The 21,126-nt window shown below is 39.8% G+C and overlaps 2 protein-coding genes across 6 annotated transcripts in view; one reads left to right on the plus strand and one right to left on the minus strand.

Moving 5' to 3' along the window:
- Positions 1-21,126, plus strand: part of LURAP1 (leucine rich adaptor protein 1) — a 108,117-nt gene that overhangs the window by 23,330 nt on the left and 63,661 nt on the right. The gene's annotated exons all lie outside the window — the stretch shown is intronic.
- POMGNT1 (protein O-linked mannose N-acetylglucosaminyltransferase 1 (beta 1,2-)) overlaps positions 4,535-21,126 on the minus strand; it is a 35,006-nt gene continuing 18,414 nt past the window's right edge. For all 4 annotated transcript variants that reach the window (XM_042465052.1, XM_042465051.1, XM_042465053.1 and 1 more), the window contains 15 exons: positions 20,483-20,581; positions 19,667-19,794; positions 18,466-18,536; positions 16,478-16,553; positions 15,693-15,776; positions 14,682-14,723; positions 14,188-14,246; positions 13,330-13,402; positions 13,010-13,138; positions 12,399-12,524; positions 11,636-11,700; positions 10,813-10,857; positions 9,024-9,159; positions 8,198-8,307; positions 4,535-6,597 (listed from right to left, as the gene is read on the minus strand). In XM_042465052.1, the coding sequence (XP_042320986.1) occupies positions 6,501-6,597; positions 8,198-8,307; positions 9,024-9,159; positions 10,813-10,857; positions 11,636-11,700; positions 12,399-12,524; positions 13,010-13,138; positions 13,330-13,402; positions 14,188-14,246; positions 14,682-14,723; positions 15,693-15,776; positions 16,478-16,553; positions 18,466-18,536; positions 19,667-19,794; positions 20,483-20,581 (1,340 nt within the window). In that variant the 3' untranslated portion in view covers positions 4,535-6,500. The remainder of the gene's footprint in view (positions 6,598-8,197; positions 8,308-9,023; positions 9,160-10,812; positions 10,858-11,635; positions 11,701-12,398; positions 12,525-13,009; positions 13,139-13,329; positions 13,403-14,187; positions 14,247-14,681; positions 14,724-15,692; positions 15,777-16,477; positions 16,554-18,465; positions 18,537-19,666; positions 19,795-20,482; positions 20,582-21,126) is intronic.

A 21,126-nucleotide genomic window follows, 5' to 3' on the forward strand; every position in this document is an offset into this window, starting at 1 on the left:
GCTCAAACTACTATACCATGCTGACTCTCATTAATGAAATTAATAGCAATCTTATCCAGGCATCAGTTGTAACCACTGTTAGGTGATCTATCATAATGCCATTAGTTTTTGAGCTACAATATTTCTACTCCTTATCTCCCTTTTCACCTGCTGGGACTAGTCTTGCCTTTCAACATCTGTTTGTTCTGGGTATAAGATAACACCATAATGCTCGAAGTGAAAATATAAGACACAACAGTATTGATAGGTAATGTGGGAAAAGAACACACCCTTTTGCTGCTATGAAACTGAAAGAGGAATTTCTGAAACTAACTACAGTACTCAGTTCCAACAAAGCAGAGAACTTAACTAATGAAAGTAGTTACAATAGCTAGGATCTAATTGGATACATTTGCTGATTTGGCTAGCTATTCCAGGAGGTGAGCCTCATCTGTCTTCAATATTTGCTGGGCAACCCTTTAGAGCAGTTTCCAGTAGCATGGCAGGCAGGTAGAAGGGAAACGGAGAGAACATTTTGTGAGATACATGTGTTGAGGACCAATCCTGCTGAAGCTGCTAATGAAACTTCTTCCATTAGCAGATGTACCCAAAGTGTTCTAATTTTTTATGTATATCATCTTACCAAGCTAGTATAATACTTGTGGCCCCATACAGACAGGCTAAAATAAAGCTGCTTTGGGCCACTTTTGGAGGTATGCTATTTAAATGATACATGCGTCCTGAGAGTCCAGAAGCCATGCCAAAGCCACAATTCAGTCTTAAGGACTGGAGCACAGCTTTAGTGCAACCTCCGGACTCTTAGGACGCATGCATCATTTAAACAGCATACCTCCAAAGTGGCCCGAAGCAGCTTTATTTTGGCCTGTCTGTATGGGGCCTGTGTTTCTGATGTCTATGAAAGCTTATGTTGGTCTGACTCTGAATCCTCATTAAGTCATTGAATCAGTGGGTTTTACATAAGGGTTGACTCCTTATCCAACAGTTGATTCAATGGGGTACTTTACTTGGGAGTTCCAATTGAGTTTAGGCCATCACAATTAAATCTGTTTGCTCCTGTTAGTTGTTGGAGTATTACAAGACTCTTGTTTGTGTGATTCTTACAGCCTGACAGGTATTAATCATGGACACTTTAATTTTGCCAACTCAGAATGCTAGCCTACAGTGCTCTACTGTAACTTAAAAATGCTGATTGTACATTAACAGCAGAGAACTGTTAGAGGAGGAACTTGACAATAAGGAAGTTATGGCATTCAAATTATTTAAGGGCAGAAACATAAAAAGCGTGTAATAAAAAGACGTCTAAATGTATACAACCAAATAACTTTCCATTTTATGTTTCCTTAATGGCATTTCCTGCAGCTCATTAGATTCCATGATTCACATGAACTTTGTGAACAAAGCTGTTACCCTGTGGCTACTTACTCAAGGAAACATTTGTTCTAAGCAAACTGTACCAGTCTTATCTTGTATAAATAAAATAAGGGCATAATGCATGATCAAGAAAGAAGTTAAGTGTACACAAATCTTTTTGCTCATAAATGATACAAACATAGCTACTAAAATAGTGATGACGTTATTTGCTACTAGCAAAGCGGAAAATTATCCTTTAATAATTACAGTTGCACCTCCCTTGTACAGCTATGAGGTATTTAGCTTAAATACCCTGAAGGCATCAGAACCCCTTTCATCTTGGATTCTAAGGAGGGTCAACCTTCGTTATTACCTGGATGTGAGAATACCAGGTGCTGTAGGGTAGATTTCAGAATGACATGGAAAACATCTCTGAATATTTTTTGTGGAAGAAAACCCTATGAAATGCATGGGGTTGCCATAAGTCTACAGATGACTTGAAGGCACACATACACATACATTTTCTTGTTCCTGTTTAATGTCAGTTTGCACTGGTTACTATTTAATGCCATATTAGTAGGAGTGAAAAATCTAACAGGAAAAGGGTGCTGATAACTGACATGCAATGAGAACACAGCCTTTCGCTACCACATAATCAAATGCTGTATAGAATGAATTGTCTGAACCATTAACCCAGTTAAAACAAAGATGGGATATTTTAAGCTGTGATTTCACTCCCTACAACCCAGACAACTCAACCTTGTAAATACATACCTACTGACTCATATTTGCACTACGTCATTGTTTGTAGCGAAAGACTAAGTAAAAATAAACATACCACAAAGTAATGTCTTGCCTCTGTAATGCTGTAAAAAGTCAAAGGTGGTTGTACAATATATTTTTTGTTTTGATATTCCTGTTTTTATAATTATGTCCACTTATCCTCTTTTTAATTTCCTTCAACAAAGTAAACCAAGTCTATTTCACTGGTGGAACAGCTCTTACCATCAAAATGTTCTTCTTAATGTTTAGATAGAATCTTCTCTCTTGTACTTTATTGTAAATCACATGGATTGCTATGCTTTATGATCACAAGACTGGTACATGAAATATGTAGAACGTGAAGGGCACCATTCTTTTACTTTTCACCCTTGCTTTTATTTTTGTCCAGGGCACCTAATGCATGGAACTGCAACCTAAATTACATAGTGATTCAAAACTCAGATGGAATTTCTAATTTCCAAAGATATCTGATTTCAAAATGACACCTTTGTTCAAACAAGGCTCTAATGAATACTATAGATATAGAAGATACTTTAGGGAGTGAGGGAAGGAGGGTGGAGCTACAAGTGTAATGAATGTAGTGCTGGAATAGGAGTGTGGCTTGTTGTACAGAATGTTAAATGTACACCAACATGACAGAGATATAACAGTCTGACAGGACTTTAACACTCATTGCTGCATCCAGCAGAATTCTGGGAGTTGTAGTTTGCTGATGTACTTTGAATTCTAACACACTGTTCCAAACTATAGCACTGGAGCCCTGTCAGACAAGGCTATTAGTGTATGAGCTGCCACCACAGCACTTTTATGGGAACAAGAATATAACTTTTTCAATGGTGTGTGGACCCACAAAACTGATGTATGGCAGCCAAATCTGCAAGGAAAATATATATGTAATCAAACTGTATGGTTAAACCTTACTTTAAACTATTGACACCAAAATCATGCAATTGGGTTATATTGGGAAATATCATTTAGCTATCTGCTTATATTTATCCTACTGCTTGCAGAAGCAGCATTTCAAGTTTCCCATCAACTCCTTTCCCCCTGTGAAGCAAACTGACAGTATCACTTGGCTCTCAGTCTCTTAACTGAAAGGAATTAGGAAGGGGGATGAGATCTCAGACTGTAAGTGATTTCATGGCCACACTTACTAAGAAAGCCAAACCATGGTGAAACAGTTAACACCTCCTGGGTAACAAAAATATATCAGCCACTAAATACAGCAAACAGATCTTTCCCTCTTTGGTTTGCAGAATAAACTTGTGTGTGTTTTTTTTCCCCTTTGGAACCACATATAAGACTGAGGACCTCTAGTGGAGACAAATAACAGGTACAGTACTTGTTTGTGTCTACAGTTATCTGATATCTGAAAAAATGAAAATATGTGAGGATAGAATAAATCCCCATGCTTTTGGCTAACCTTTGGGAAAGTTTAGGGGTCAATGTGGCACTCTGCTCCATTGTCCGAAGAACGTGATCTTTTGTTTTCAATACCAAAACATTACTGTGTATGAAGAAGTGCAAGAAAGAAAAAAGATTTCTAAGAAGTTCCTCCACCTTTATTTGTGGAAAACACACACATACAATTGGATTCCAAAAAGCAGCCAGCCTTACTGTGTGCAGCCCTGCTCCCTTCCTAGTTGCATGCAAGAAGAGACTTCTCAGCCCAGGAAACTATGCTCTTCTTTGCTGATCTTTAACAAAAAAAAAGGACTCCAGGAACAAGCAGAAACCAGAAGATAGTATGAATCTTAGAAGTCAGCTCCTGATGACATATTTTAAAAGGATGTCAGAGTTGGATAAAGTCAATCTTTAGGACTAATGGTCATGTTGGCTGTGGATTCTGGATACAGTATTCCAAAAATAACTTTTTGCAGCTCTTGAGAATGGTTACATCCTATTGAACCACTTGGCACTACAACACTTAAGACTGTACCATAACAAGGGATGTTTGCTCCACTCTGCACTGCAATAGACAGTTCAGATAAAAGGAATGACAAGCAACTAGATAACATTTATCAGAAGATTCCCTCGAGTGCTGGGCATATCTGTCTGGAAAATGTTAGCTACTCCAAGACAGAACTTCTCAGGAACCATTTACCTTTTGCCTCTCTTTTAATTTAAAATCAAATCTCTTCTCAGAACTTACTGCATCATATTTGCCTTGACTGAACAAGCAAAGCAGATCTCAGTTCAACATTCTGCTTCTAAATGTAAGGAGCCACAAAGGATTTGTATGAAATGAACTACGAGGAAAGTGATTTATGAACCTTTAAATGTTATCTTCTGCATAATGTGTGAAGAACAAAGCCCCTGGATTTAGGTGAGAAGGATAAGAGACCGTCTCAGTAAAGGGGGTGATTTTAAGGTTAAAGATGAAACAAAAACTTTCATTTTATTCTGTTTGTTTGTTACCTAATTCATTCTTAAGCATGTTTATTCATACCTAAAACATTGCTAAGATCCCCAGTCTTGTTGTAACAACCTATGACTAGGGCTGGATTAAAATAATTCCGTCACAATATCCAACACAAAAGTCCTAGGCTGCACTATGGGAAAAGGGCAGAGGGTCTGATCAATGTAAAGTAAGACAATTCTAAAGGGATCCTAGGCTCAAGAACCGAGTCAGCTGACCTTGGTACCTTATTTGTTAAGGCCACAGCAGCCTCATGTTCTGATCGTACACTGTGTTTTCTACCCTTTTGCTACTCCTAGCCCTGCACCTCCTGTCCCTTAGACTCTAGGATAACATCGGTTGATTCTATGTGTCCAAAAAGCCTGGATTTGGGATGGGAGACAGAAAACATAAAGCCCAAAACAAATGAACAAAAAAACCCAACAACAAAAATGTACCCAACCACCTATATACATATAGTGTCAAACAAGAATCTGACTGTCCCCCGGTGGACACTGTTCCTTCCTTCAGCATTCATTGAATCACTGTATGGAAATTTACATTCTAGACCCAAGGACGTCCTTCATTTCACAAGGCACAGGAAGAGGAAATTACAATTCCTCTCTATCCCTGAAATGCCATTCTTCCGTCCTCCTCCATTCCATCAATCTGGAATCCAGAAAAAAACCCTTTTCCTATGAATCCACCTGCCCCAACTTCCTCTAGGGCACACATGTACCTTCAGATCCTCCATCTGAACAACAGGCTTCCACAACTTGTCTCTTGGAAGAGGATGACTGGCTTCAATTCAATGCAGAACAGGATCTGAATCCTATCAGTTCCATTAGGCATGACCTAATTAGCAGCATGAACAATCAGTTGTGGATGGTCAGTGGTGGGACAACTGTGCTCCCTAGTTTGGGTTTTCGAGCCTACGGAAGCCAGGTTTCAAAGGACCAAGCAAAAATTTGGTCAGATTAGTTCATCTAATCCTTAATGGAGCTGGCCATCATCCAAGGGCTTCCTAAATTACCACTTGCTTGCTCAAGGCACTTTTTGTGCTGCCTCCTATATCCCCTCTTGGCTTTTTGCAGGGCTGACCTACAAGCCACATTGCACCTGCAGCAAAGCAATGCTACCATGCCTTGCAACCAAACCTCTATGTGTGTTTCTGTCAGTCTGGATTGTTGCAAAAGTTTCAACTGGGAAGGGCTGCATTGACTGGAAGCAGGAGAGCCCACTAGAAACACAAAAGCTAGGAGTTTACTTTGTCATATGACAGTCCCTATCAATGGGCAGGAAGGGAATTCTGAGCCCCACCATCCAAGAAAGGTAGTCCACAGTACTAATACATGAATCCTCTTCCCAATGACCCAAATTAGGGCCAAGCCCACCTCAAAATCATTCTTCATGTGATCTGTCCACTCTGCAGTCATTAGCTGGGCCCTGGGTGGTAATTTCCTGTTTGAATGCAATCTCCACATGATTTCAAGGGATTTGATTCCAATCATGATACACACCTTGAAACCACCAGAAATACCAAGTTGAGCAGCACCCTTTAGAAGGATGCTGGCCAATACAAAGAGTTAATAAATAAAAATAAAAATATCCTGAAATAGCAACATGGGAAGAGTGCCTAAAGGGAACCAATCCCTTGTAAATAGCTCCTCCTGCTCTGACCCAAACCCCAATTTGGGGAAAGGGTGGCCAAAATTAGTAAAGCATCAGTGTTAAAAATGAGACAATCAAATTGGTGCAGCGGCATAGAAAAAGACTAAAGGCGCCTGCAACTGCCTACCCAGGGCAGTTTATCAACACTCAGCAGGCAGCCTCAGGGCAGGGAGGGAGGCCACATTTGTCAAGTCCTTCAGTGAAAACAGAACATAGATCCCACATAACTCCATGGCTTCCAGTGCCTCTCTTTGCAGCAGGCTGTGAAGGTGTTACAGACAACTCTTGAAGCTCCACTTCACGTTTGCTCTGCTCCTGCTACTACGGCTCCCACTGCCTCATCCTTGGCTTGAGGCTCTAAGTAAACTGGAATCACTGAAGAAGGTTTCTTGAATCTACAATAAAAATGAGATAAGAAACAGCAAGCCAAAGGCCTCAATTAGACTGGGGTGCTGTGAACTAAAGACTCATGCCAGCATCAGCTGTAACTGAACACAGGAAACTACCTGATAATTATATCAGCCAAATGATCTGCAGATGATAATCCACTAGTGTCTATCTGGCAGCAGCCACCTATTGACTCACACTGATATCTTTCAAGGATTTTACTACTCATTCTTTCCACAGTGGTTTCACACTCACTAACAAACCAGCTGTTTGCCCTCTTCCATTTGTCCCTTCAAACTTTTTATCTTCTTTTGCCAACCTCACCTGTCCCTCGCCAGGATCAGCTACATTCTTCCAGATGGCTCTCTCAGTCCACCATCCCCACAGTTATCTCCTCCTTCATTGCTTAACTGTCTGCTTGCACTTAGATCTCAATGCCTGCAGCCAGGATACAGGTGGATGAATAGCTATAAGCAATCATTGTCCTCCCTGTATGGCACAGGTGGGAATCACTGCCTGTCAATAGGCTTCTGGCCTGAATTTAAGGTGCTGATGATGGCACTGCAAGTTCCAAACTATTTGGAACCTTGAGATTTAAAGAGAGTGCCTCTCCCTGGGTACACCTGTCCAAGCTTTCAAGTCAACTGGAGGGGCCCAGCAGTGGGGACAACAAACTGTGGGTGGATGTGGGAAAGTGTCTTCTTTGCTATGTTACCCCAGTTATAGATTGCCCTCCCCTTAGAGGCCAGATTGACAACAGTGTTGGCACCATTCTTGCATCAAGTAAAAAAAACACACAGACTTTGGGGCCTGATTGATTCCATCCACATTCACAAATTATTTTAAAATTGCTTGTTTTTAACTTATCAGACTTTATATTTTTAGTCTGTTTATTTTCAATTGTTAATTTTATTGTATACTGCCCTGAGACACCACAATATAAATATTTTAATAAAAATAATAAAATAAATAAATCATGCAACTGATTTTGTGACCCCTGGAACTCTCTTACTGCCATCATTTTGATATAAAACTGCAAAGTAACACCTCTAGGTGGGGTATAATTCTCTTCTAAAAGCAAGAAATCCAAATGTTTGGGGGGAAATTACGAAGAACCAACCACAGGTGGGCAATATCAGAGAGTCGGGGGGTGCTTTTCTGCCATCTCCAGATTGAAAGCTGGTTTTCCAGCAAAAACATTCATCCTCCAATTATCCTGGTATGAACGGATAGCCAATTGTGATGGAGCCATAGTTGTTGGTAGCAAATGGCCCACAGATCCTCTGGCACTACATCCCCTGCTGCACAGCATACCCAATGATCATCTTTTGGCAGATACTCCGCAATGTTTGATTTGTTGAAGGCAATGGAGAACTGACACAGCAGATTAACAAACAGGCTGAACTAGCTGTGTTTTGCGGCATTACACCATGTTCCCTCTGGACCAAGCCACATTGATCCTTACTGTATAGCCAGTTGAGGAAACAACTGGAGTGACACCTGGAAAGAAGGCATCCCAGCTAAGCAGCCTAGTAGTAATGCAATTTGATGGAAACAAAGTATATGTATAGTTAGATGGGGTAGCTTTTCCCTATGAAGGGCACTTACGAATATGGAGATGCAGGAACTCCTACCACCAGAAAATGGTTCTTCTTCCGGAAGAGCCGCCACAGTCCTTTGTGGTTCCCACGGACATCTAGATCCCAGATGTGGAGGCACTAGGAGAGTGGAAACATGGCAGCAAGAATGAATCAACCATGTTAACTGAAGCCTGAAGAAGAAGAACCCTCCCTCCATGCCATCTGACATCATCCAGCCTGGGAGGGAATGAAAAGACTGGCCTAACTCCATCAGAGCAAGAAGAAGGACCCTCCCCTCAGTCCATCTGCCATGGTCCAGGCCTCAGAGGGAGAGAAAAACCACTGGACTTAATCCCCTTCCCCACCACTATTCCCTTCTCCTTTTGTGTCATGTCTTTTTATATTGTAAGCCTGAGGGCAGGGAATAGTCTGAATAACTAACTGTAAGCAACTCTGACAGTCTTTAGGAAGAGCAGGATATAAATAATGTAAATAAATAAATAAACTCCAAAATCTTAGCAGACTACAGGTGCATCCATACTGCACAATTATAACACTCTGATACTTTAACTGTCTCAACATCATTATATGGCATCCTGGGATTTGTAGTTTGAAGAGGTACTTAGAATCATCTCCTACTTAGAATGTGCTAGTGCATACTTTAGGCAGAGAATTTGAGCAGAGAGTTTTAAGTAGCACATTAAAGGATGCATTAGGACAGACCCATGTCATTGAAGTGCTATAACTTTACTGTGTGGATGTACCCTCAGTTACATCCAAAGAGTTTTCCACACTGGCACTATTACAATTCCCTCTCCAGTCTATGTTAGGTAGGAAGCATGTTTGGAAGTCACCTTAGCAAGCTGAGTCCAGGTAGTGAAGTCTGCTTCCTGCTCCATTTTGATGTACATCACATAGATCTTTCCTTCCGTATCAGGTATAAAGGAATCTTCACAGGGGTTCTTGCTGTGATCCAGAACCTCTGCCTCACTGAGAAGGAGGGAAATAAAATGCATCAAGGAGAGAGAAAGTAAACAAAGGAATACTATCAAGCGTACACATATCAAACAAACTCACTATTAAAAACAGAATTCTGCATCAATGATTTTGGGGGGAGATTGGGGCCAAGATTCCCTTAGTGGAATGCTTCCCATGAATGTGCAACTGGTGCCAATAGTGGTTTCATTTAGCTGCCAGGTAAAAAACACAAATGTCTACTAAATCCTTTGGGCCTAACTGATCTACTTCAAAACATTTATGCACAACTGGCTAAACCTTTCAAACCTTTTTTAATTTGTTAATGTGTTTCATATAATTTTAGTCAATTTAAATTATTTTTATGCTTTTAAATTGTTTTAAACTTCTTTATGTTAATCTAAAAATTGTAAGATTGTACAGTGCCTGCAATTTTAAAAATTCCTCAAAAATCTGCTTGCAGAATAACTAAAACTGTAGAGGCCAACAATGTAACCTTCACAGAGGGGCATATATTTTTCCTAGATTCAAACTCTGCAGTTTGAGTCAGATAAAAAAGTTAAGGTCAATTTAGTGGTCTCTTCCATATGTTTTGATGAAAAATTTCCAGCACTTCATAATTTTAGTCTGAAGATTCTGGCATGGAAGAAAATCCATCCAGCGACTAATTCCAAGAACATTGCATTTTACTTTTGTGACCCAAATTTGTATGGTTTTCAGTCACCAGTATTTGCTTTACTTCTTATGTGGCTAATGGTGCAAGACCCACTCACGATTCCACATTTGCCACAAATGGCAACACTAAAATAATTGGTAACACAAGTCTGCAAACATCATAAATCATTACAAAAGAGTGATCAGGGTTCACCAGCAGGCTTTTCTGGTCAGTCAATCGTCACGGTCGTGTCCCTGCTTGCTTCTTCCATGACCAAAGCATCATGGAGCACATAACGGAAGATTCCATTATTACCAAAGGGTGGCTCCAAGGATGCTTTGGTCATGGAAGAAGTAAGTGAGGATGCATTCATGACAACTCACTGGTGGGAGAAATGCGGGCGTGTGAACCTTGATTGCACTTTTAAAATGATTTATGACGTTTGCATGGTGATTTATTCATGGTAAGCCCCACGTGTGATAAAGTCCACAGTGTACCAGCAAAGCAGGTCTAAGAAGAGAGTGAAAACAAGTAAGAAAACAACAACCTGTCACTGATCTATACAGCTTTCTAGAATTATTGACCACAACAGGATGTGCAGCCTGCATGCAGGTATTTCTTCAAACTCATTTTTGGGGCACTTGAACCTTCTCAGTCACCAAAACTCCCCACTCCCCAACAAATACTTTTATTTTTTTTATTTTTTTGGCATGATTTTAAAGCCATTTTTGGCCCCAAATCACCAAACAGGATATCATCCAAATGCATGCAAACACACAAAAACACTCCCCAATGCTTCCAAATACTTCCATTTTCCTTTGCAGTCCCTCTCAAAATGGCAACAGGAAGTTACATAGCACCACTTCTAGTCACCACTTTGAGTCAGGCTACAGAGGAAAAGTGATATATTTGGGCTTGCTGTGCAGGGGTATAGCTTTCCTTCTGCCCACTCCCCTTTCCAAAACTTCATCTCTTATTACCAGGAAGCACATGATTTATTCAGAAGCAGTTACCTGAGCAGCTGATGAATTTCAATTTCATATGCATCTTTCTTTAAGCTGTGTGGAAAAAACAGAAAGTCAGGGAGAGATGGCAGACACATACAACAGGGACTGACAACATGTGGCTTTCCAGGTACTCTTGGACCACAGCCTCATCATTCTTCACCTCTGGAGCTGCAGTTGGGAAAAAATGTGGAAGCTGACTGATTGCCCACCTTTGCTTTTTGCCTTATTACTGGCAGTTTTGTTCAGGAATATTTATGTCTTTGTCCAGAGTACAACTTTACATGTTAGCGGGATTTGAGTGTGTCTTTTCAGACAATAAAGGTTTGTGGGTTTGGGGGGGGGGGGGTTTGGCCTTTACTGAAACACTGCAACCATGAGTAGAAACATCTAATCAAGATATTGACTTCTTCATATTCTTCTCTCAATTATTTTGAGATTACAGGGAGGAGAGCTAGTAGAGGGAATACCTACCATGCCAATCTGGAAATCAAAGGTGGGGATATAGCCTGATGCTTGTTGAATTAGATCAAACATTTGTTATCTAGTTGATCCAAATTCATTTACCAGCAAAACTACTTGTGTAAAGTTACTGGGGGCAGGGAGGAACCAGGCGCCAGAGCTTAAAATTAAATTTACTGTATATGCTGTAGCGAAATGCTCTATGATCCACACAAATGAGGAGTTACAGACAAGGACCAAGATAGTGTGATGAAAGGAGTCTGAATCCAACAGGTTAATATTCTATTTCCTGTTGGTGTCTGGCTAGCCATCAGTCAAACCCCCCGATATGTATTATTAGTTCTGTATAGCATCTATATACTGTGCTCACCTCTCCACATTTTTAAGTTGTACATTGGGGACAGTGTTGAACTTGTGCTTTTTGAAATAAGCTTCCTAGAAAAATATGAAAAAGAGTAAGAACATCTTAGGAATCACCATTCAACTCTGGCTACAATTAATCCAAATGTCCCTTTGTCCCTGGAGCACACCAAGGAGAGAATTGGATCATATACATAAAGGAACAACGCTGTAGAGAAAATATTCCCACCACGTTAAACAAATGCAGTTGAATCACTTGCTTTGATGCACAGAGATGACAACCCAAAGAAAGTAGCTTCCATGCAGTGGTAACTGCATCCACAACTACTTTGTGAGTAAACGGCTATTGCTTGGTTTATTAGAATCATAGACTAGATAGGCAAACCAAAAATGGAAACTAGTGAACATACGAGTCTAAAAAAAATATAAATTGCCATGGTGGTTCAGAATAATGTTAGTGACTATCCAGTTTCTCCTGGGTACTCACAAACCAGGGCTGGAGCCTCTGTTTTATCTCCAGAAAGCAGAATTCTACAATATATACATATGGAAGCTCCATTTATTTCTTTGGCCTATAAATGCTTGTTTAGGGTTTTCTGAACAACATGAGGAAATGAACTAATTCTCTCACACATGCAGTTTAAGACCTCCATGAGGAAAAAAAAACCTCAACAGTGGATATTAAAAGACCAATATTAACAGATTTCAAAGGAAAGGCAGGAGGAGGACCAGTGCTGGACTCTTCCTCAATCAGATTTAGATGTGCTACTCACATGGAAATAACCATTCATGTTGAGGCCAACAATGCCAAAGTGGTACGAACGAGATACATCAGGGATGAGGCACTCACGACCTTTCCGCTGCTCAGGCATTCGCATCCACATGTCCCAGTCCCAGAGCTGAGGGGAGAAAAACAAACAAACTAGAGTCCAATGTATGAAGCACACATCTAAGAGTAACTTGTTTTGGTCCAGCTGCTAAGGCTACCAGCATGAAATTAACACCTAGGCACATCCAGCCCACATGGAAAGTAAATAAAATAATAAAATAAAGAATAAATAAAACTTTTATTTGTATACCGCTTTTTCTCCAGATCAAAGCAGTTCACACATGTCACGATACAGCACATCAGCAATTACAGTTAATACAATAAAATTTTTAAAACAGCATATTAAAACAGTCGGGCCATCAGATGATCTTAATCTATTAGGGAATACTTTGATGGATGTGTGGGGGAGAGTCAGTCCACACTTTTTCCATCTGTTACAGACACAATGCTAGAAAGGATAACATGATGGTCACTGAATGGCATCACTGTCGGCTGATCATCCCAACATTTGGCAACAGACATATATAAGGATAGGCAAACAGAGAGGACACTGACCTTTTCTGGTGTTGGCCATTTAGGTTCCAACTCATCCTTGTAGAGTGTCTTCCTCAGCACCCAACCCAAGCCTGGCATGGTCTCCACACGATACAAGAGTGAAGGATCCTCAGCTGTGTGCTCATAACCCTAGATTGCCCCAAAAGAAGCATTTAAGAAATCTTCACAATGGAAGACTTGTCATTAAGTCCTTCATCCTAATTTCAGGTGATAGTGGCAGAGGGAAAACCATTTTGCTGAGTATAGAGTAAGAGGGTGATGAAGGGAAAAAGAGAACCTGAGAGTAGACAAAGTTAATTCTGTGGCTCATGCATACCAACCTGGTCATTCCAGGCAGATATGCAGTACAAGCTGTCATCTTCCTCCAGCAAATAGACAGATTGGCTTAAGAAGCTAAAGGGAGAAAAAGGAAGTTAGCCACGAGGAAAGTTGTTCAGGCCAGCCTTCATCAAAGACTGATAACAGTGGTTCTGTGATGAAGCTTACAATTAGTGGCATTATTTTGCAAAAGCAAAAGACATGGACCAACATCAAGATTTTCAGGTCAATCATCAGCCATACTAAGGTCAAACCCAGTGTGACATATTGATCCAAAAGAAAAGTAAGGAAATGATTAAGAGGACATTTTATGTGAGCTGCACAAATACTCAGTATAGTCATGTGAGTTAAAATTTATATTATGAATGTAGTTTCCCCTTCAGTAAATACATATTGTTGGTTATTTATTCATTTATTTTGCCCTCCAGAATTCCTTCTAATAGACTTGCCTAAGAAAACTCTTCATTACACTGGGTGCATCTACCCTGTAGAAATAATGTAGTTTGACACTACTGTAGCTCCATCCTATAGAATCATGGGAACTGTAGTTTTACAAGGTCTTTAGCCTTCTCTGCCAAAGAGTGCTGGTGCCATACAAAACTACAAATCCCAGGATTCTGTAGAATAGAGCCATGGCAGTTAAAAGTGGTGTCAAACTGCATTATTTCTACAGTATAGATGCACCCATAGTAACTTCCCTTCCAAATGTCTTATTTTCTCATAGCCAACTACAGCATGTTGACCAGAAATTAGTTTCATTAAACTAGTCGGGTATAGTAGGACCTGGCTAGAGATTCTTGTCAGCCAGGCACAATGTGATCACGGAAAGGTTGGGCTTAGAATATAGTCTCAGCTAATACCTGAAGAAGTCAATAGAGATGTCTAGGTCTTCTTCCAACACTACTGCAAGTGTGGCATCCTACAAAAAAGCGGAGCAGAAGAAGAGAGAGGAATCAGTGAAGTTAATGAGCTTTCAGGTTCAGAAGCAGTGTTTTCTCAAAATTGATATAGGCAAATTTAGGAACTGGATAATCCTAGAAATAGTTATATTTCAGTTTGGAACTCTATTGCCTTGATCAATAGATATTACTCTCACCTCACTTCTCCCCAGCATCATATAATTATGCATTTCCAAAAAACATTTTAAATGTGATAGGATATCACTGCTGTGCTGAGCCCCCCCCCCGCCCCCCAAAAGCATCTACTACAGATAACTGACATTTTTCTTCCAATCAAAATAGTCCACAAGGATTGCATAGAAGACCACAATAAAAACTCAAGTTCTTCAGATCTCAATGAACAGATAAACAGATGCATTTGGAGTGGGGGACAGATGAACAAGAGCACTGCATACCGGATGCAAGTTGAATGTTGCAGTCAAACTCGCCTTGTAGTGCTGAAAGAGTGGAAAATGTCATCTGTTAGAAAAAGATATCTCAGAACTAGTTCTGTTTTCACCATACTGGTGACCAGGAGTTGCTACTGAATTGTTGTTTTACATGCAAGTCTCTATTCCCACCTGACTGGTCTGGCTCATGTAGAATAGTAATTGCAAGCAGATCAGGATGCTTCTATTATACAGGTACAGCAGCTAGAGTTTGTATGTCACATATAGAACAGATGTGGACAACCTGTGATCTTCCAGATGTGGTTGGACCACAAGTTCTTTGAGTCCCAGCAAGCACAACCAATGGTGAGACATGATGGGAATTGAAATATGGACCATAAGCTGTCCACTTTTGAACTAGACTCATATTGGCTAAAATGACAAGACCATAATGCTTTATGCTTGAGCCAGAGAATGTACATGGTTCAGTTAATTCACTGTTCCTCAATGTGGTTCTTTAAAGCAACTGGTACAGACTTCCATTTTTAATGGGGCCATAGTTGACTAGCACAGGGAAACAGGCAATGTGACCCTTACAATATAGTGTATTGTAGCTAGCATGTAGCTGTATTCTAGCATGACTAGCTAGAAATTAGGGGTCTGTAAACAATTTGTTCTTCAAATGTTGGTTAAATAGAGCTAGAAACACTGCACTGCAAAAAGAAGCTGTCATACCAATTATGTGCCTATACAAACAATGACCCAAAAGATAATTTCATTACGATTTGGCATTCCTTTATTACATGTGTCATGAATCATCCCACTCATAGTCCCCTTGGTTCCCTTGAATCCTAAAGAAAGTTTTGTTTAATTTTTTCTATTCGTTTCTCCATTTGAAGCTTGATGATACAGTAATGCTATTATTAGACCTTCAGTTTTTCTCATTTATTGTAAAAGCTTATTTTGTCTTTTCTTGTATCAGTGGATATCAGGTTTTTTTAAAGATATTGACATGATTTCCAGAAAAAGTCCTCTGACCTGTGAGACCCTGGCATTTTTAATGCTGATGGGAGTGTGCTGGATTCCCTTCAGGCCAAATAATTCAACCACATCCATTGGCTCCTGGAAAAGATAGACAATGCTTTAGATAAATGTATATGCCTTAGGTTGTCTTCAGAGAACAGCATTAAAATGGACTTCAGATACATTAAAATGAATGCTATCTCAATGAACACATAGGACACCTGCTCCTTGCCATTGCGGTAAAAAGTCATGAGATGGCGTAAAGTGAAAGACAATTGTCTGATACTTCACCTTACTGCACTTAAGTGAAAAAGAAACAGAAGTGTTAATCTTTTTGTTTTGTGACAAGAGACATTTCATCTATTGCTGGAGTCTGAGAAGATACAGAGCAAGTAACTGTTGGGGCTAGATTGAGGTAACTATGAATCTGTTGGAGGCTGGATGTGACTGGCCTGTCCTATTGGATTTCTATCTGCTAGACATACCTATGGAGACAGCTAATATGACAAGGAAATAAACCACAGAGCTGCAATGAAGGATGCCCATTTGGTCATATTTTCTTAGAAGACAAGGACTATTTGAACTGTAGTCATCTATCCTTTTACCTTCTATACATTTTATAACTAGATCCTTCCATTTTAGGTAGTTCAAGTGATACCAAAGCTCTTAGAGTTTTTTAAGATCATGTTGTTATTATTTAACTATTGATGACTTTGTGTATCATAAGACTTCTGCCCTGTCTGATGTTAAAGGCCATTTATGAAGCAAAGAAAGGGTTATCCTCCATCCCTATGTCTTACCTCATAATATCCATCAATGAAGACAGTTATCATCTGAGGATTGACCCCTTGTGCTGACAGTAGGGATCGCAGCATCCTACAGGAGACAGAAGAATTGCTATGGTTCAAAGTTCCATTACAGTCGGCCCTTCTTATACACAGATTTTTTTATACATGGATTCAAGCATCCACGGTTTGAAAATGTTCCAAAAAAGTATAAATTTCAAATATCAAACCTTGATTTTCCATTTTTTATAAGGGACACTATTTTGCTGTGTCATTATATTTAATGGGACTTGAGCATACATGGATTTTGTTATCCACGGGAATCTTGGAACCAAACCCCAGCGTATAACAAGGGCCCACTGTACTGATAATCTAGACTTAATAGTGTCATCATTACCAACATTCTTCTTTCTTTTAAGTACAGTGTGTCTGTGTCATACATGGGTGCACTATATGCAGCTTCTAGCTTATGAGGAAGCCACACTGTGACAAAAACAATGGTGCCTATGTGCACTCATCATCTCATGCATGCACCCCATTGTTTCAAATAGGACATGAGCATACACAGATTTCCCCTTACATGGGGGGATCTGGAATGGGGAGAGCCCACTGTACCATCTGTAGCAAACATTTTTCGTCCCATGTATATCTTTTTCAACTTACAGGTTAGAAAAACTAGTGATTTTTAGTGTCAATTTATAGCAACAAGAGGCATCAAGTGGAAAAGGCTGTAGCTGGAGAGGACAAGTACTTGAATAGCTCCCACAAAAAGTCCTGCACACTCAAAGTTAGCATGTCAAGAACAGCCTGAATATTCCTCCCGTGCTATTTTCTATATGTAGCATGGGGACTTTCAGTACGGCATTCAAACATGAAAATCCTTCATCTTGTTATGGCTCAATTCAGAAAAAGTTTTATTAAAAGTTGCCAATTGGCCATTATGTACAACTGTTTCTTGAAACACATCATGTTTAGATGGTATCAGCTAGTGGTCACGGACAACAGCTGAGGACACAAACTCACATCCATAGATTAAGAGTCACTCATGAATGAGGAACCGGATTGAATCAATCAACAAGAAACAGAAATAGCATCAGAAAGAAGGAGTACATTCTAAGCAAGGGACAGTCTTTTTACCATGATTGGCATTCAAAGGAAGCATCCTAGTCAGAGGAGAAAATGTGATTAAAAAAACAACAACCTGGAAATGATAGGTGCTGGCCAAACACAAAAAAGATTTATGGATTAATATTTAACATATGATTTGGAGGAGCAGTGATAGTGGAAACCCAACAGTAACTGGAGATACTAGATAGATATAAGTCTCATCCAGTCATCCAGACTCTAATCATGCAATTCTTGTGCATAAAATGTGTGTGCATGTGCACATGCAAGCATGCACATACACATCAATTTCCCCCTGCAACCTGACGAAATTCTAGGAACTTATTATTTCTTTTCTTTTTTCACCCTTCCTCCTTCTACATGTATACCTTTGTAGACTGTAGGCTTAAGGACAGGGAAGTTTCTATTGACCATGCATTACCATTACAGGTGCTTTGGATTCTAATGATGGGGATAAAATAAACTTCAGAGCTTGCAAAGATACTTTTAAAAAGAATTATAGAGTTGGAAGGGCTATCTAGTCCAACCCTCTGCCATGTATGTGTCATTATACGCATTCTTTTTCAGTGCAACATTGCAAGATTAAAGAAACAAACCACCAAAATAAAATGAAACAAAAATATAATCTATACCACTGCTCCAATAATGTGACATTTTGCAGTCAGTACACAATAGACATAGAGTTCCCTGAAATTATGTATTATAAAACTTTGAAAAGGTTGAAGACTTTTCTTGTTCATCAGAATTATAGGTTTTCCCAGAGGAATGTAGGTATTGTTTTCCAAGAAGAGATTCTCTGTTTCTGGTTACTTTGTTTAGTGCAGGAAACATTTAACCTACTGTCATGCTAATGAAGAAAATCCCATTCCAGCACTGACCTGTACAGGTAGTTGGGTCTGTTCCCTGCAATGACAGCAACGGGCACATCAAAAACCTTGTTGTCTTTGAGCTAAAAGAGAAGGAAGTTCATAAGATATTAAGTTCAAACCAAATCCACATCCTTTTCCCACATACCCATTGCTGATTTGCCATTCTCTGGAACATTCATAGGAGGAATAAAAGAAACAACTATATCCAAAAATTATAGGTGCTTTCATGCATTTTATTTAGTTGATTATATTTATATTCTGCCTTTCTCTCCAATGGGCGTATGTCTCTCCTACTCTCTATTTTATCTATCCTCCTAACACCTCTGAGGTGGGGAGAGAGGAAGACATACAAGACTAAATTCTAAATTTAGGGCAAGTCTAAATTCACCCAATGGGTTTCACGGTTCAGTATGGACTAAAAGATGGATCTTCCAAGTCCCAGTCCAGCATTCTCATCATTAAAACAAATGCTATGCTAGTGATTGAAACAGATGAAACAGTTTCAGATTGGTTCTCTTCAACAGTTTTTAAACAGTTTTTTAAAAAAAGAAATTCTTTTTGGATCATTTCAAGAATGATGGGTTTTTTCTCATAGTTGAGGGTCTTGCAGAAAAGGATGCAGAAATATGAAAGGTAGTAAGGGATATCGCTCTGAATAATGGAAATAAAGCAGGTGATCAAACAAATAAACAGGCTGGACATGATGGAGGTATGTAGAGAATTGCCAAGAGCTACAGCACTGATATAAAAATATAAGGCATTTTCCCCCAAAATAGCATGCTAATTATACATATTGGCAGCACTGACTGGAGACATTTTGCTACCTGACACAGAAGAAAAAAACTGCCTTCCTTACCACACACTCTGGACTAAGTCCATAGTACCCAAGTCCAATTTTGTGCATGAGGTAGACAATCCCACAAGCACCTCTCCCCCCATCTCATGTCAATTAAAGGGAAAGGAACAATGCAATTCACTTTGAAATTTGCTGCCCTTTCAAAACACCCACAAATCTGCTGGGTGAGGTGGCTGCCTCACTCTTTGTGAGATGGCCCTACACTTTTAGAAGCTGCCAAGAAAGGCTGAAATAAGTCATAACATGTCCAGTGCTCACCACACACTGCCCAATTGACTGAGGGATTGGAGGAAGGCTTTAGGTGCATTCTCCTCAATGCCTCTCTCATGGAGGAAGGGAGTTAAATTTACTCACTGGCTCAGGGTTGAATTCTATAGGAGTAGGGTCTTTACAGCTGCAGACACTGCCATAACCTTCCACCTTGCTACAAAACCTTTTCCGTCGTCGGTTCAACTCTGTATCTGGCCAGTGGCATTCTGCATCTGTGAGTACAATTGAAAGTGGGAAAGTAAGTTTGAGATACAAGTACACTTTGAAACAGAGTCCTGTACTTTTCATGTTCATGCCAGTGAGAGTGTACTGTGAGAAACAGACTCCCTCTGAACATAGCACCAAAGAATGGGGCAGATTAGAGAGTTCACCATTAATTTTGAAGAATTTGCCCCAAGGCAAGAGGGAAACAACAAATAGAACATTGCTATGAGGCACTGAAAAGGCTAAAGAAAGAAAGTTACAGTCAGAAAGGATCTAATGAAAGCATCCCTATTCCAGGCCCAGCAATTTCTATAGCAATCTGACCACAAAGTTACATGAAATTATTTCCACTGGCCTACAGCACAAATTAAGGGCTTCTTGTTCTTGCTGTCTCAAGCATATTGCTCAGGTCACCAAACTCTGATATAAACAATCCTGTTCACTCAGGTGATTATAATAATAATAATAATAATAATAATAATAATAATAGGATTATTTATTTATTTATTTTGATCTGAGATTTTGATTTCTTCACTCCCCTGATGTTTTGAGTCTCCCATTTCCTAAGTCCATTAAGTACCTGCCTTTCCCAATCATGTTGCTGTTCTAAGTTTAATTGGGACATCCCATGTCTCTTGCCTAACAAGGTTCTTTCAGGATGTCAAGATCTCCTAGAAATAACCAAGTACACCATACCTTCTACAGAGGTTAGTTGGACTTCAGTTTTCAACAACACTGGCTCTCCCCATGAGGAAAGCACTGGGGACTTGGCATGTTTTTCACCATAGACTTCACCTGTAACAGAACATATTACCATCAAGGCCAGAAGACAGTTTACCACTCACTGTTAATTTTAATTGTGCCTGTCTGCCATGAGACAAATGCTGTTGCTACAGGAATCCTGCTGGATGAATTACTGTACAATGAAGCTGAGCCAACTCTGGATTTTTTTTTTCTGGGCACCATGCACCTCATCTCCTGGGGGCACAGGCAGGATCAGCAAAGCATCCTCTCAGAGTGATCAGAAGTGACTTAAAAAAACTTTTTAAAGAGTTGTGTAGCAGAAGAAAGAATGTCTCTACAAAGACAAATCTGTTTTCAGTCGCAGACAATAATTAGCAATGCAAGAGGCCTGTCTTCTGTATCCCATGCTCTCCTTAAGCTGTTGAAAAGGTATAGGTACCATAGAGAAGTGAAGACAAAGACCCTACTGCAGAGATGTGTGTCTGTCTCATCATCCTTGTGTATCTTCCTTTTAAAAAATTCTTGCCTTTGGACCACTAGGTACCCTCACCCTGTTTCTCTCCTGGAGAGAAACCTATGCCAAGACTTATGCCAGG

This window comes from Sceloporus undulatus, chromosome 4 (assembly GCF_019175285.1).
Source record: "Sceloporus undulatus isolate JIND9_A2432 ecotype Alabama chromosome 4, SceUnd_v1.1, whole genome shotgun sequence".
Taxonomy (NCBI): Eukaryota; Metazoa; Chordata; class Lepidosauria; order Squamata; family Phrynosomatidae; genus Sceloporus; species Sceloporus undulatus.